Source organism: Eulemur rufifrons, chromosome 16 (assembly GCF_041146395.1).
Source record: "Eulemur rufifrons isolate Redbay chromosome 16, OSU_ERuf_1, whole genome shotgun sequence".
NCBI classification, from domain to species: Eukaryota; Metazoa; Chordata; class Mammalia; order Primates; family Lemuridae; genus Eulemur; species Eulemur rufifrons.
Genome location: NC_090998.1, coordinates 39515171 through 39531759, shown reverse-complemented (window position 1 = coordinate 39531759; position 16589 = coordinate 39515171). Strand labels below are relative to the sequence as shown.

Sequence of the window (16589 nt, the reverse complement as noted above, 5' to 3'; positions counted from 1 at the left end):
GAACAGAGACATGGATTAGTTTACTCAAAAATCACAAAGCCAGGATTTCAAATCCAGATCTGTTTAATTCCACTGGTTCTCAACCAGAAAAGGTTATGAAAAGTTGTAAGAAATTCTCCAAAGACTCTTAAAAGGAAAGTAATCAGAATTAACAATTTAGTTTAGGAACATGTTAATGCTTCAGGATTTATAGTCCACAGTTAGATAATGGCTTTAAAAAAAAAAAAAAAAAAAAAAAACCACCTGCCCTCATGCAAAAAATTCTGCAAAAAACCCCTTCAAATAACGTTTTCAGCCACTCAGAGAAATTACTTAAAATATATTCCAATTATTAATAACTTTAAATAGAGAACAAAAAATAGAAAGGGGCTTTTTTATTTGTATGGTCAGATGATACATATAGGAAGGAAATTAGATTAACACACATGAGCTACTTTGCTTGTAATTATGTACAGAGAAAATAGTTTGACTTAAACAGAGCACTAAGTTTTAAAACACTAGTGGGTTTTTTTGTTTGTTTTTTTGCGGGCAGGGATAACAGGGTCTCACTCTGTCGCTTGGGCTAAGTGCAATGGTGTCATCACTGCAACCTCAAACTCTTGGACTCAAGTGATCCTCCTGCCTCAGCCTCCAGAGTAGCTGGGACTACTATAAGTGCACACCACCACACCCAGCTAATTTTTCTATTTATTTTGTATTTTATTTTGCAGGTCTCACTCTTACTCAGGCTGGTCTCTAACTCCTGGCTTCAAGCAACTCCCCATCTTGGCCTCCCAAAGTGCTAGGATTACAGGCGTGAGCCACCATGTCCAGCTTAAAACACTAACTTTTATTATTACTTTTTTGATCATAATGAATATATAACTAGTATCTATCACTGATTATTTTACTGATTAAGTGAGCAGATTTGCGAAGGACATACCAAACCACCTTGCTAAGAAACGTGGTGCCTCCAAATTAGACAGCTAATAATACAAAGAATGAAAAGAATATGGATTCTTCACAAAATATGGACACAAAAGGTTTATGTATTTTATTTTTACCATTTTTCTCTCATCTATGCTTCTGTGTTTTTCAATGTAATTAATTAGAATAGGAGAAAGAAGATAATGTGGGCTAAAGAATAAAAATTATTATAAAAAAATGATACAGATGTGATAAGGGAACTGGTAGTTGATACATTTGTTTGAGGAAGAACTGGAGAAAATGAACATTTCTGCTCAGGATTATCTAGAGGTTATCACACATGAAACACAAGGAAATATGACACAAATAAAGACATCTGATGAGACTTGAGAGTCAGATGACAGACAAGAGCTCTACTGCACTGGTACCAAAAAAAAAAGCCTCACCACATGCTCTTCACCAAGCAACATTAATATGACCCTCTGCAAATGTTTATCTCAGTTCCCTCAGGACTTTAGTCACCCAAATGGACTCTTTTGGGTCAAAATCATGATGGACATTTCATTATAGTTTGCCAGAAATGAAACCAAAAAGTCAACTGCAGTTTTGTTCTTTTTTTTTTGTTTTTTTTTTTTTGAGACGGAGTCTCACTCTGTTGCCCAGGCTAGAGTGAGTGCCGTGGCGTCAGCCTAGCTCACAGCAACCTCAAACTCCTGAACTCAAGCAATCCTCCTGTCTCAGCCTCCCGAGTAGCTGGGATTACAGGCATGCGCCACCATGCCCAACTAATTTTTTCTATATATATTTTTAGCTGTCCATATAATTTCTTTCTATTTTTAGTAGAGATGGGGTCTCGCTCTTGCTCAGGCTGGTCTCGAACTCCTGAGCTCAAACGATCCGCCCACCTCGGCCTCCCAGAGTGCTAGGATTACAGGCGTGAGCCACCGCGCCCGGCCTGCAGTTTTGTTAAGTGGCTGACAAATACATTCAGTGAGTATACTTCGGGTGCCCAAAGCACAATGCCATAAAACCATGGATTTCTGATAGAACAACCTTGGTTCAAATGTGTAATAAACCTGCTTCAAGATCACAAGAGGCTATTTTTAAAAGCTGTGGAAGAAAAAAAAGTAAAGCGTTTTCTAGGAATTGAATCACTTCAAATATAACAGGAGAGCTTAGTAACGAAACCCTGTAGTTAATCTTTTTGAGATGTGAATAATTACCCTAATTTATATGAATTTTTATGTCCACATACTGTTTTTTTTAATATAAGATTTACAAATATATTTAAATGTGCACTGAAAATACTGGAAGCAAATACAGTATAATATGAATAGCAATTATCCTAGGTGATGAGATTTTGGATGATTCATATATTTTTCCATAGGCTTTCCTGGGTTTTACAAGTTTTCAATAATTTAGAAAAGTTCTTTTTCTGAATGTAAAAATAAAAAATGTTCACTATAAGGCCGGGCGCGGTGGCTCACGCCTGTAATCCTAGCACTCTGGGAGGCCGAGGCGGGTGGATTGCTCAAGGTCAGGAGTTCGAGACCAGTCTGACCAACAGCGAGACCCTGTCTCTACTAAAAATTAGAAAGAAATTATCTGGCCAACTAAAATATATATAGAAAAAATTAGCCGGGCATGGTGGCACATGCCTGTAGTCCCAGCTACTTGGGAGGCTGAGGCAGTAGGATTGCTTAAGCCCAGGAGTTTGAGGTTGCTGTGAGCTAGGCTGATGCCACGGCACTCACTGTAGCCCGGGCAACAAAGCGAGACTCTGTCTCAAAAAAAAAAAAAAAAAAAGTTCACTATAGAACACCAAGAAAACAGCTAAGTGTAAAGAAGAAAATAAAAATTATACTTAATTTAAAGGTCATAACCGCATAAGCAGATTCCTACCCAAAATAAGTTAAAGTAATATTCAGTTGTTAGCTTCCTAGGTAAATTATGACACTATGAGCAGGATTTTCTAACCTTCTAAAAATCAATTATCTCATTTTTTTCCCCCTAAAAGCAACTGGAAAATCAATGCATACTTGGGGGTGAGGGGGAAGAGACTATGTCCTGGATGGATTAAAACAATTTTGGAAGGCTATTCCCATCTTAGCTTACTTTCTAAGACAACAATTTACCATGAATGGGGGGCAGAAAACAACATACAGGTTGAGCTCTCCAAATCTGAAAATGCTCCAAAATCTGAAACTTGTTGAGCTCCGATCTGACATTGGGAAGAAATGCTCATTGGAGCAGTTCAGATTCTGGATTTTTGCATTTCAGATATTCAACTGGTGTGTGTGTGTGTGTGCGTGATATATATATATATGCAAATATTCCAAAATCTGAAACATTTCTGGTCCCAAGCATTTTAGATAAAGGATACTCAACCTGTACCTCAGGCTTCATCAAAGATAAGAGGGAGGGAGTCTAGGGGCATGGCAGGACAGCAGGGCACTATTTAACAGCAAATATAATGTCAGCTGGGCAGGCAAGATGCTGCCTCAAGGCGAATCATTCTCTGGCCATGGTGTCACACTCCCACCAGATCTCAGAAATTACCTGGGGTGCTAAAATATAGATTCCTGTGTCTGAATAAGATGTGCACAGTTTCACTGCCATGGTAAGGAAAAGCTAAAAGCAAAGATGGAACTAACTACATGTGTTAACATAAGATACTAAATGCCATTAAAAATAAAAAAAAATATGTAGACTATGCAGACACTTCAGTCTAAATGAAATAATGTCAGGTGATAAAAGAACACAAAATATGGCCGGGCGCGGTGGCTCACGCCTGTAATCCTAGCACTCTGGGAGGCCGAGGCGGGTGGATTGCTCAAGGTCAGAAGTTCGAGACCAGCCTGAGCGAGACCCCGTCTCTACTAAAAATAGAAAGACATTATATGAACAACTAAAAATCTATATAGAAAAAAAAAAATTAGCCGGGCATAGTGGCGCATGCCTGTAGTCCCAGCTACTCGGGAGGCTGAGGCAGTAGGATCGCTTAAGCCGCGGAGTCTGAGGTTGCTGTGAGCTAAGCTGACGCCACGGCACTCACTCTAGCCTGGGCAACAAAGTGAGACTCTGTCTCAAAAAAAAAAAAAAAAAAAAAGAACACAAAATATTATGTACACAATATAACTATATATAAAAACTATTTAGATACAATTATTATAAAGATCAAATAGAACATAAAAATTCCATAAGTATTTGGATTAAGGTACTGATTAGGCACTCATTTCATTACCATTTTATTGCTTTGTTTATAGAAAGAGAATTACGTACAAAATCAAAGTAATTTTAAGAGATACTAAATACAGATAAATGCTAGAATGGAAGCTTCTAGTCTCACAAAGTAAGTCTTTTTCATAACTTCTAAACCCTGTATAATAGATCCAAGGAAAAAGACCACTTGCTGATTGTTACACGATACCAGCTTCAGTTTGGAGGTTCCTGATCTCTCAGTCTGTTATGCACAGTATCCGCTAGGGGTCACCATTATGTTTAAATAGTGATGATGTTAGAAGGTTCAATAATTATAAATTTAAGAAAAACCACAAATTTTAAGTTCTTCTGTAACACAAAGCCTTCCTCATCAATGATCAACATGTGCACAATTTATTGTTCTTTGGCAAAAAGAGACATCAGAGTCTAATATGTTTTTATTGTTTGAACATAATAACTGATAATCCGGAAAAAATACTAATATTTAAGTGTATAAAACTACACAAAATTTCCATTCAGGAAGAGGAAAGAAAGCCAACCTCAGCTGCTTATCTTTCAACTCTGTCTGTGATATTCTCATTTATAAGAGTAACAGAGTGAAGCAGGATGGACTCTGCAAACCAATAATTCAACTTTTTAGGGGTGAACAGAACAGACATGCTCACTGCTCTTGGTGCTGGTGTCCAGAGAAGAAACATATCAAACATGTTATCACCATATATACATCTTTTACATTGTGATATGTGCTGAGAAGGAAAAGAACAAGGCTCTCTGAGCCCACATAATGGGGAGTTTACTTGTATTAGAGTTTCAGGGAAGGTGAATGTCTGTTAAGAAGAGACAATAATGCAAGACTTAGGTAGGCAGAGAGAGAGGAAATCCACTTCATTCAAAAGCATGGTGTCAGTAGAAGCCCAGTGAGGGAGAAAAACCCTAATAAGTCTAAGACAGACTGGTGGGCTAAAAGTACAGTGAACGAGTAGGATGTTACAAAATGAGACTGGAGAAGAAAAGCAGGGTCAGGTCACTTGTCCTAAGCCAAATGGGCAGTCATTGAAGGGATTTAAACCGGAAATGACAGAATAACAATGACAACAACATTTCTATGGCTCTTTAAACTTTTATAACGCTATCCTCATTATGTCTTCACAATGACACTATCTGAGAGATACTATTAACAAGGCAGGATGCCCATATCACAGACTTGTTTTTCTTTTATTTATTTATTTATTTTTGAGACATGGTCTCTCTCTGCCACCCCGGGGTAGAGTGCAGTGGCGTCATAATAGCTCACTGCAACCTCAAATTCCTGTGCTCAAGTGATCCTCTTGCCTCAGTCTTCCGAGGAGCTGGGGCTACAGGCGTGTGACACTACATCCAGCTAATTTTTCTATTTTTTGCAGAGACAGGGTCTCGCTCTTGCTCAGACTGGTATAGATTTGTTTTCCTATAGTGAGAGTGCCAAAATCACCTTGAATCATTATAAATAAAGCCCTCACTTCCACTCCATCCAAGAAGTGTGGGTAAAGGTACCCTGAATCACTTAGTCTTTCTTGAGGGGCTAAAGCACCCATGAATCACTGAGGTGAGCCTTCCTTGGAAGGGTGGGTGATTAACCTCCCACCTGGGGAAGGGGAAGGAGGAATGAGAATGTTGGTGTTTGGAGTCTGGAAAAGGGGCAGCCTGCCTGATTCCTAAGAAGGACTCTGGAAGGGAAGAGGTTAGGAGTTTCAGGTCTGTGAAGTGGCAGATGAACAGATCCAGACTCAAGCTTCCTGCGCCATCTGACATCAGGAAATGGCTGTGCATGAGGCCAAAGGAGCACAATAGCAGGAGCTGTGCTTTGGATTTCAAGTGGAGTACCTGGGCTGAGCTGAACAGAGTGGGCTCCTCCCTCAGAAGGCATCAGAATAGCTGACGCAGGAAACAGTCTTAGTAGTGAGTCAGCATTACCGGTCAGTCACATAGTGAGGACTAGTTTTCAATAGCACCCTGTGACATGTTGGAAATCAAATAGCAGATGGTGGGGCTTTACCCCTTTAGGGGTGAAAGCTGGACCTATCATCTTTCCTTTTGCACTGCCTATATCTCTGGGGGTTCTTGGACAATTCATGAGGAAAAAGAAGACCCAAGAGGAAGACACTAGACTTCCTTCTGATAAGATATATGGGGGCAGATATAATTGCAATGTGTACTCTAGTTCAGAGAGATTCTAATACCATCCAAACCTAACAAATGAAAGAGCATAACTGGGACTGGAAAGAAAAATTCCAGGTTCTTTCCATTATGCTATAAGCCTTACTTGGGAAGGAACTTTTAAATCAAAATGGGATAAATAAAACAAAATAGATTCCACTCCCCAAACCCTACATGTGCACATGCACATGCACACACATACAGAGACACATTGCCTACTTAATATTTATATTTGGAAATGTCCTGCAGCATTTCAAAATGCTGTTCCTGATTTCAATAACTGGTTTAAGTTTATGTCACTTTGAATTTCCACAGTACTTTGTTTAGAGCTCTCTTACAGTGCTTATTTTACTCGTTTATGATCCTCATTTGTATAACTATCTTATCTCTCCTATGATAGTATAAATAATTTGAGGTCAGGGGCTGGTCTTATTCATCTTGTATCTCCTATAGTAACTGGCCCTCAGTCTTTTACATTGCAGGTACCTAATATTTTGGTTAAAATAAATAATTATGATTTGTCTGTCTCCCTACCTCTACCAATGATAGTGGGTGGTTAGGAAAAACAAAGAGATACTAATTTAAAGTTAACCTAAAAATCCTGCTTATCTATGTACCTCTAAGTCATACAAATCTCATGTAAAAATTTGTGACTCACTATTTTCATATATTTACATGAGGCCATTGAGAAAAATAGGGCTATAGACTATTCTCGAGAGGCATTATCATTGGCTTGAGAGACAGCAGAGTCTTCCTTTGTTTTGTAATAACTGGCTCACATACATGCTTGAATAACCTCAAAGGGAACTGACCTTAGAAGAACTGTGATAAAGGGGTGTGGAGCAGCTGGCGAATGCAGGTACATGTATTTGTGCTCCAACACTGGTGACTGTTGCTTTTAGCAAAGAAAGCGGCAATCACAAAAGGAATTCAAGTTTGGGAGAAAAACCTTTGGATCACCAGAACTTCTTACCAAGACAAGCTATAGAACATGAACACATAACTGTCTCCATAAACTGATATGTCTTATCCCTAAAAAGGCAGTAGGTGAGAGTCTGGGGAAAAACAATGTGGAAACCTATAGTCCAAGAAGGAATGCGTAAAAGGTGAAATCCTGTTCTGAGGCAAGAGACAATTAAATGAAGTGAAAGGGTAGAAGAAAGTCAAAGGATGAAAGAAAAAAAAGCTACACAAAGGTCACAAATAATCTCAAATACACTACAGATAGAAGAGAATGTTTTCACCAATGCCATCAAAAATAGAAGCAGCAGTAATGTCCTAAAACAAAAGATGTTTAGAAATACAGAGGTAAATATCAGAAGAAACAGAAAAGTTGAAAGACACTATCTCTAGGGAAGAAGAACAGGCAAGGCACAGCACTGTTCATTTCTGTTGTACTTTCTAAAACCTTGTGGTATTATTTAAAATACATATGATAATTTCACTTAAATTTTTAAAAAAGGATATGCTAGAATATCAGGTAAGAATTGACATACTGTGCACAGTCTCTTAAGGTAGTATTTTTTTTTTTTGAGATAGAGTCTGGCCCTGTTGCCCAGGCTAGAGTGAGTGCCATGGCGTCAGCCCAGCTCACAGCAACCTCAAACTCCGGGGCTCAAGCAATCCTTCTGCCTCAGCCTCCTGAGTAGCTGGGACTACAGGCATGCGCCACCATGCCTGGTTAATTTTTTCTGTATATTTTTAGTTGTCTAGCTAATTTCTTTCTATTTTTCTAGTAGAGACGGGGTCTTGCTCTTGCTCAGGCTGGTCTCGAACTTCTGAGCTCTAACGATCCGCCCACCTCGGCCTCCCAAGTGCTAGAATTATAGGCATGAGCCACCCTGCCCGGCCTTAAGGTAGTATTAATAGATGGTCTCATCTACTATATGTGAGGCACTAATGCTAGAAACTGGGGACATGAAGAATAAAAATAATAATAAAGAATGCTCCTGGCCAGGCGCAGTGGCTCACGCCTATAATCCTAGCACTCTGGGAAGCTGAGATGGGAGGATGGCTCAAGGTCCGGAGTTTGAGACCAGCCTGAGCAAGAGAGAGACCTCGTCTCTACTAGAAATAGAAAGAAATTATCTGGACAACTAAAAATATATATAGAAAAATTAGCTGGGCATGGTGGTGCATGCCTGTAGTCCCAGCTACTAGGGAGGCTGAGGCAGAAGGATCGCTTGAGCCCAGGAGTTTGAGGTTGCTGTGAGCTGGGCTGACGCCATGGCATTCTAGCCTGGGCAACAGGGCCAGACTCTATCTCAAAAACAAAAAAAAAAGAATGCTCCTGACTTTAAAGACCTTAAGGGTCCAACAGGGAAGTAAGATACATAAATAGACCATAATCAATGGGACAAAGAGAGCTTTTTAAAAATGTAACTCCAAAAAGTTAAATAAATAAATATGCAGTAATGGGCTGGAGACTGTTCTTTATAAGGTAATCAAGGAAGGCTTCCCTAAGACTTCCCTAGTTAAGCCACCCCCTTAGTAGAATAAGGGAGCAAGCCAGGTGGGTTCTGGGCAGAGGCAGCAGAGATCCATGAAGGTAGGGCCTTGTCCAATGCTGTCTCCTTGATGTCTAAATAGTATCTGGAACACAGTAGGTGCTTAGTAAATATGTATTGTATGTACTATCCTTAAATTCTGTCAGTAACCTCTGTATCTTAAGAATAAACTCTTTTTCTATTAAAGCTAGCTGGAGTTATCAGTTACTTGTATTCCAAGTATCTTAACTTAGGCCGGGCACGGTGGCTCACGCCTGTAATCCTAGCACTCTGGGAGGCCGAGGCGGGTGGATCGCTCGAGGTCAGGAGTTCGAGACCAGCCTGAGCAAGAGTGAGACCCCGTCTCTACTAAAAATAGAAATTATCTGGCCAACTAAAATATATATATACAAAAAATTAGCCCAGCATGGTGGCACATGCCTGCAGTCCCAGCTACTCGGGAGGCTGAGGCAGTAGGATCGCTTAAGTTCAGGAGTTTGAGGTTGCTGTGAGCTAGGCTGACGCCATGGCACTCACTCTAGCCCGGGCAACAAAGCGAGACTCTGTCTCAAAAAAAAAAAAAAGTATCTTAACTTAAAGATTAGAACACAGGATCAGCACAGGGAAGTTGCCTTCCCACACAAAATCTTCCACTTTCCTGCAATTCTAAGAGTGGCCAACAGTGACTAATTTACAGAGAAGTTAGAATGTATGTGGTTTGAAAATTCAGTTCTCTCTCCACAGACATAGCCAATTAATCCATCAATAAATAAATAAAAAGAAAATTCAGTTATCCGGGCCATGCCAAAAGAGAGAGAATTTTGTGGCCCCTTCTCCCTGGAAATATGCTAATTGAGGCATATGGGAAGCTAAGCTTCCAACTATTGAAAGATGTTCTGTAGGCCATTCCTTTCAAAGAGCACACAGCTCAGAATGAGTAGGAGATGGGAGGTGTGAATCTGCCATACCTTCATTTCTCCCATGCCTCTCAAAGTGGGAGAGTTTTGAGGCCATGAATATGATTTTAATCTTTATGAAGATATATCATTAAAAGATAGCATTAGTCCTTAAATACCAGATAAAGTTTGGCGTTTATTTAACTTAAAACAACAACAACAACAACAACAATCAGTTCCATTGCTGGGAAGTTTAAGTGATTTTCAAGGTTAACTTTGACGTATCAGATTTCTGCCATATAGTGACTTTAGAACCTAATCCCTATGATGCTACTGAATTAAGCTATGCTTAATATTAACTAAAATTGTCCTTACTCTATTTCCACTACTTATTTTCTACGTATTTTCTTCAAACTTCTGTTATCTTCCACATTTCCCTTTTCTGTTATATTGTTTTTTGTTTTTGTTTTTTTGAGACAGTCTTGCTCTGTTGCCCTGGCTAGACTACAGTGGCGTCAGCCTAGCTCACAGCAACCTCAAACTCCTGGGCTCAAGCAATCCTCCTGCCTCAGCCTCCCAAGTAGCTGGGACTACAGGCATGTGCCACTATGCCCAGATAGTTTTTCTATTTTTAGTAGGGACAGGGTCTCTAACTCCCGACCTCAAGTGATTTTCCTGCCTCAGCCTCCCTTACTGCTAGGATTACAGGCATGAGCCATCATGCCCAGCCACATTGTTAAAATTTTTCTGAAGTCCTGTTTTAAAGATTTATATAATATTTGAAAAAAGAAATCTAAAATATAAATATGCAACCCAAAATAATTCAACTCCAAATCAATTCCATATAGAAAATCATTCACTAAATTTTTAGATAAGGAGCATGTGTACATATTGTTCTAGTAATACAATGTTGTGGTATTTTTACTGCAACAGATATTAATGGGAATGTTACTTTTATACACTATACTCAAGTAGCCACCTTCACAATGAAGCATCTCACAATAGAAATGAAAGAAATCTAAGAAGGCAATCAAAAGAGTTTGAAAGAAGTTGAACTCCTCTAGAAGTAAGAAGTATTACAGAAAGCTCCTACCAAAAGTGTTAACATGATTTTCATTTCATTTGATTCTCTATCAGACTTTAATATAATTTACTAAGTTTTAAATTTGGATTCCAAAGGCATTTAAAAAGTCAAGCTGAATGTCTTCTTCAAAATCTACAAAGATATATGGGGTAAATATGCCAAGGGGTAATTTTTTCTTTTGCTACAGAATCTGTATAATATAGATTACCCAATACTATAACTCATTTCTTCTTGGGAAAGACACAGTTCAAGAACAAAATGGCCAAAGAAAGTGCTAAACACAAACTGAGAGAATTTACTACTAAGAGATTCTCACTGAAGTATGTAACTACTAAAAATGCATTTTAGCAAGATGAGAAAAAGGAGTGATATAAATATAAGAAATAGTGAAGAAATGGATATTAACTATCACTACTTACATGAAACAGTAATTGATATTTGAGGGAGCATGCCAAAAAAGGTGACACTAAAATGGAAGATGGGGAGTGATGGTGATCAACACTAAAGCATTCTAAAATCTTTGTGTAGTTTGGGAGGAGAATTAAGATGGCTAATTATACTAGACTATGTTTAGATTTTTTTTACAGAATGCTAGGATAAAAAACACTATAGAGACAAAGACAGTTACTCATGATAAAAGGAACATTTCACAAAGAAGACAATCATTCTTAATTTGAGTGTACCTAGTAACATAGCTTTAAAACATATAAAGCAAAACTTGACAGAATTACACAGAAAACTGGCAAATTCACAGTCACAGAACAGATTTTTCAACACATTTCTATCAGAATTGATAGATCAAATAGTCAAAAAGTTAGTAAGAATAGAAAAGACTGAATAACACAATGAACTAGTTTGAGCTAATGGACATAGAACCATCCACTTAACAATAAAAACACAAATAAATGAGTTATAGAAATTTACCAAAGACTAGGCATGTCTTAACAAATAACAAAGACTTGATTTTGTATAGGAATATTCTCTGACCATGGTAAAATTAAGAAATACTTATCTTAGGAAAGGAGACAGACAATCCTAAACACCCAACTCAAAAAATTTAGAGAACATACTAAAGAGTAAACAGAAAAAATACAAGGAAGGAAATACACATAGGAGCCAAAAATAATAAATCAAAAAATAAAAGCGTACTAAAAAAAAAAAAAACGAAAATCAACAAAACCCAAAGTATGCTCACGAAAAGACAAACCTCTGGAAGACTGATCAAGAAAAAAGAGAGAGAGAGAGAGAGAAGAGACACGAATGAACAATATAAATAAAGCAGAGGCTTTAAAAATAAAGAGAATATTGTAAATAATAAATTTGAAAACTTACACAAAACAGGTAATTTCCTAAAAAAATTAAATTTATCATAACTGGCTCAAGAAGAAACAGAAAACTGACAGGACCTGGTGACAGACAAGAGATGGGAATGACAAAGGGAATGTTGAGGATGACTTTTAAGCCTCTAACTTGCTGGGCTTATGGATATGAGTTATACTCACTCAGAAGGGAAAACCAGAACAGAAGCACAGGAGCAGGCTGGATGTTGTGGTTAGTTTTCGGCGCGGGGCGCGGGGGGGGGGGGGCGCGGGGGAGTGCTTACAGGGAGGGGTTGGTGGCAGGAGTGGTGTGCAGAAGTCATAAATTTAATTTTGGATATGTTGAAATGGACGTGCCTTTAAGGTATACAATAAGTGGAGATATTAAGCATACAGTTGGATGAGGAACTCAAGAGAGATCTGGGTTGAAGATACATATTTGGGAGTTACCTGTATTTGAATAATAATTAAACCCACAGGATGACTGAAATAATCTAGGGAGATAGAACACTGGTTCTCAAAGTGTGGTCTCTGGACCAGCAACCTCAACATCACCCAGGAACTTGACAGAAATGCAAATTCTCAGGACCCAACCTAGACCAAATGAATCCGAAACTCTGAGCATGGGGACCTGCAATCTGTGTACTAACCAGCCCTGCAGTAATTCTGATGTAGGGTACAACTTGAGAACCACTGATACAGAATGAGAAGTCAAGAGGGCTTGGGTCTTTTTTTTTTTTTAGACAGAGTCTCACTCTGTTGCCTGAGCTAGAGTATAATTTCTTTCCATTTTTAGTAGAGACGGGGTCTCCCTCTTGCTCAGGCTGCTCTCCTGAGCTCAAACAATTCACCCGCCTCAGCCTCCCAGAATGTTAGGATTACAGGCGTGAGCCACCGGGCCCAGTCACCATGTGGAGCAATTCTAAACACTGTCAGTAATAAAATGTTCCTCCTGCTGAGGCAGACAGCTGCATTGACTCTTTGGTGCGCCACTGCTATCAGTTCCCGGTCCCTCTCATGCATTCATACTTTTCCCTTAGCAGTTCATCATGCTCATTACTGTCCTATTAAAAAAAAAAACCCTCCTCATACTTGTCAACCACTTCCCTCTCCATCCTATTGCCCCTTTATAATCAAACTACACAGAATTGTCTATCCTTACTATCTCTGTTTTCTTAACTGCTCACTTCTTAGCCCATTCCCATCCCTTCTGGAGCTATTGCCATGTAATCTCAGCAGTATTCAGCACTACCTCTTGAAACACTTCTTTTGAAGCACTCCTCATTTTCTTACCCTTCTCTTCCTGCTGCTCTTAGTTATTCTTGCAGACTCATCCTCCTCTGTTAAATGTTGGGATTCTCAAGGAAAGACCCAAGCCCTGGGCCGGGCGTGGTGGCTCACACTTGTAATCCTAGCACTCTGGGAGGCCGAGATGGGAGGATGGCTCGAGGTCCGGAGTTTGAGACCAGCCTGAGCAAGAGCGAGACCCCATCTCTACTAAAAAAATAGAAACAATTTAGCTGGACAACTAAAAATATATAGAAAAAATTGGCCGGGCATGGTGGCACATGCCTGTAGTCCCAGCTACTCGGGAGGCTGAGGCAGGAGGATTGCTTGAGCCCAAGAGTTTGAGGTTGCTGTGAGCTAGGCTGATGCCACGGCACTCTAGCCAGGGCAAGAGTAAGACTCTGTCTCAAAAAAGAAAAAGAATTGCTCCACATAGTGATACTCAAAAGCAGACCATCTTTTTGTTGGTGTTTTTTTTTTTTTTTATTGCTTTTTTGATTCTCTACAGACACTGCATGCCTATTACCTGCACCTGGGTGGACTGCTCCTACTGCCACTACAAGGTTTGGGAAAAGAGAGGAGCAGCTGGTATCCAAAGCACAGGTAGACCACTGTCCTTGGGTAGGAGGGCTAGATCATCTTTTTAACCAGACGGAAGAAGGTAAACACAAAGGGGCACAGATGTTGGAAGTTTGAAGTTTGGTAGGAAATTTAAGGTCCTGTCATCAAATGCCTTCTATTTCCTCTGTGAGGTCATCTGAAAGGCCATTCCTGTTGGAAGGTGGATATGTCACATCCTCTTGGCTTACTGCAATTAAAAGTCTGGTTCGTCAAATCCATACTCCCTAAGCAACCTTCTACTTATGATTTGGCTTCCCATGTAGGTTTGTCCATGGGGCAAGAATGTGCTGACCATAAAGATTTCTCATAAACTGGTTTTTTAACATGATTTAGTTTCTGTGTAGACTGACTACAGACAACAGACAGATCATGGTCCTTTTAATAGTTACAATTCTCACTGAGTTATTCTCTAAGGATCTGGCTGTTTTTGTACACGTGACTAAAGTAAATCTCTAGGCCTTTGGAGGCATGGGCCAAATCCACAATGAAGCAGCAAATCAGGCTAACACCCCCACCCTCCAGGTCATGCCTTGCTCAGCAAAAGCTGGCTTTTCATTATCTGTCACTGGCCCAATTTCTACCTCGTCTCTCTCAATTCATTTCTACATGTACCTGTTCATTACTCTAAATTAGTTGTAACTGTACTGACCTAGTACAGTTTTGTAGGAAGGCATTTACAAGAATAACACAGGAAATAAAGTAAGGACTTCAGTGAAATATATTGGTATACCACCATTATTTATTTATTCCATTGTTCATTCAACAAATGTTAAGAGATCATAAACCCTGAGCAAGGCTTACTATGAGGATCGGCAGGATATACAAAGTCCTCATGGTATTTATAATCCAGTAATAAAAGCAATTAGCTCCACAAAGAACAAGCTTGCAAAAACATACTTTGATTATAGGAGGGAAATTAGCAATAAAGAAAAAATTCCTTATAGTAAAAGTGATTAAAGCAGAAACAAGCTAACAAAGGAAATCCTGGAATCTGAGTAACTTAAAAAATATGAAGATTTAGAGACAGCCCTACTTAGAGGCAAAGGTTACGGTAATCCCTTTGGAATTAAGCATGAAAATGACTCAGGACTTTCTGATATATAAAGAACATGCTAGTCTCTTTATAAAAGAAGTAGGTCACGCTCTGAATTAATCTACAGGTTCATTTGGGGTCTTGCCCCAAATCCTCAAGCACTACAATCCTTGAGCTGGCTTGCAAAATTGGATCTGTCCTTTCCAGATCCAAGAAGAGGTCTTGCTCCTCTTTACCACAGTTCATGCTCCAGCATAAATAAGATGCAGTTTTTCCCTGGCCTGGAATTTTCTGCCATTGAATCATCTCAGTTATGTACAGAGTCTTTCATACACTACCACCCAAGCTGTGTGTAAATTATTTGATGACCCTGGGTATTTTTAAACTGCCTAGCACACAGCAGATGCTCAATAAAGATTCATTTCCTCCTTTCCTTCCTTCCGTTTTTTTTCTCTTACTTGGTAAGGAAGGAAGAAAAAAACAGGAACAAAAGATAGATCTCTTTTAAGACAGCATCTCTTTTGTGCAAAAATACTGAAAAAGTTGAAACCATTTCTCATTGCCTACCTTGCGTCTGCGCGCTGTAAGGAGACAGGAGTTTGGACCTTTTCTTTTCATATCCTTTCTGTGTGATATCCCCTAAAACAGCAAGAAACAGAAATAGGTTATGCATTATTCTTACTCTGTGGTTGTCCACTGTGAAAATAAAATTAATTACAGAGTGTTATGGAACTACTACATATAGAATGGGGATGGGGTGGGGAATATATGGTTCTTTGCCAAGGATTTTGCTATATATATGATCTCCCATAGTCTTGGAGCTGACTTCTTTTGTGGAAAATTACAGGGCTCATCCCTACACCAATCTTTGCACTGCATACCACGACAGAGATTCTCGAGTTCCTAGGTGTCTCTAGTTTCTTTGGTATTTAAGATATCCCAAAATGGAATACTACAAGGCTGACAAACAATGATCTTCTATTTTCATTTTAACCAAATAAGTGTAACTGGTTTGTGAGGTATTCACTTATATTGCTATACAGAACCATATAAAATTAAAAGTCTAGTTAGAAGTCAAGGTTTGGGCAGTGGGATGAGATATTTAAAAGGCCTTTCTGTACCCTAATACCTGTGCTGGAACCTGGACTGGAATTCCCACATCCTCTTCCCCCAGTTCACTGGCTTATCTTATTTATACACATGGTTCTCTTTTCCACAAGGTTAAATAAAAAAGTATACATCAAGCACACACAAAGTGCATATACAACAAATGCAATAAGGATAAACTGATAAATACAGGAGAAAATATGTGGTTAAGTGGCAAGAAATACTCTAGGTACTAAGCAAAGGAGAGGAGATGGATGGGGAGAGAGCAGGGTTGAAAAGAACGGGATAGGTGGAGGGAGACATAGATATCCAAAGGAGAATGAGCAATTCAAGCTGAGGGAAGAAAGACATGAAATGTGGTATGGTGACAGGATAGATCATTGTATTCTGAAAAAGAACCCTTAGGCCGGGCGCGGTGGCTCACGCCTGTAA

The 16589-nt window shown here is 39.2% G+C and overlaps 1 protein-coding gene across 1 annotated transcript in view; it reads right to left on the bottom strand.

Moving 5' to 3' along the window:
* DIP2B (disco interacting protein 2 homolog B) overlaps positions 1-16589 on the bottom strand; it is a 215655-nt gene that overhangs the window by 93029 nt on the left and 106037 nt on the right. Inside the window, exon 2 of the mRNA XM_069489769.1 lies at positions 15618-15689. Within this exon, the coding sequence (XP_069345870.1) occupies positions 15618-15689 (72 nt within the window). The remainder of the gene's footprint in view (positions 1-15617; positions 15690-16589) is intronic.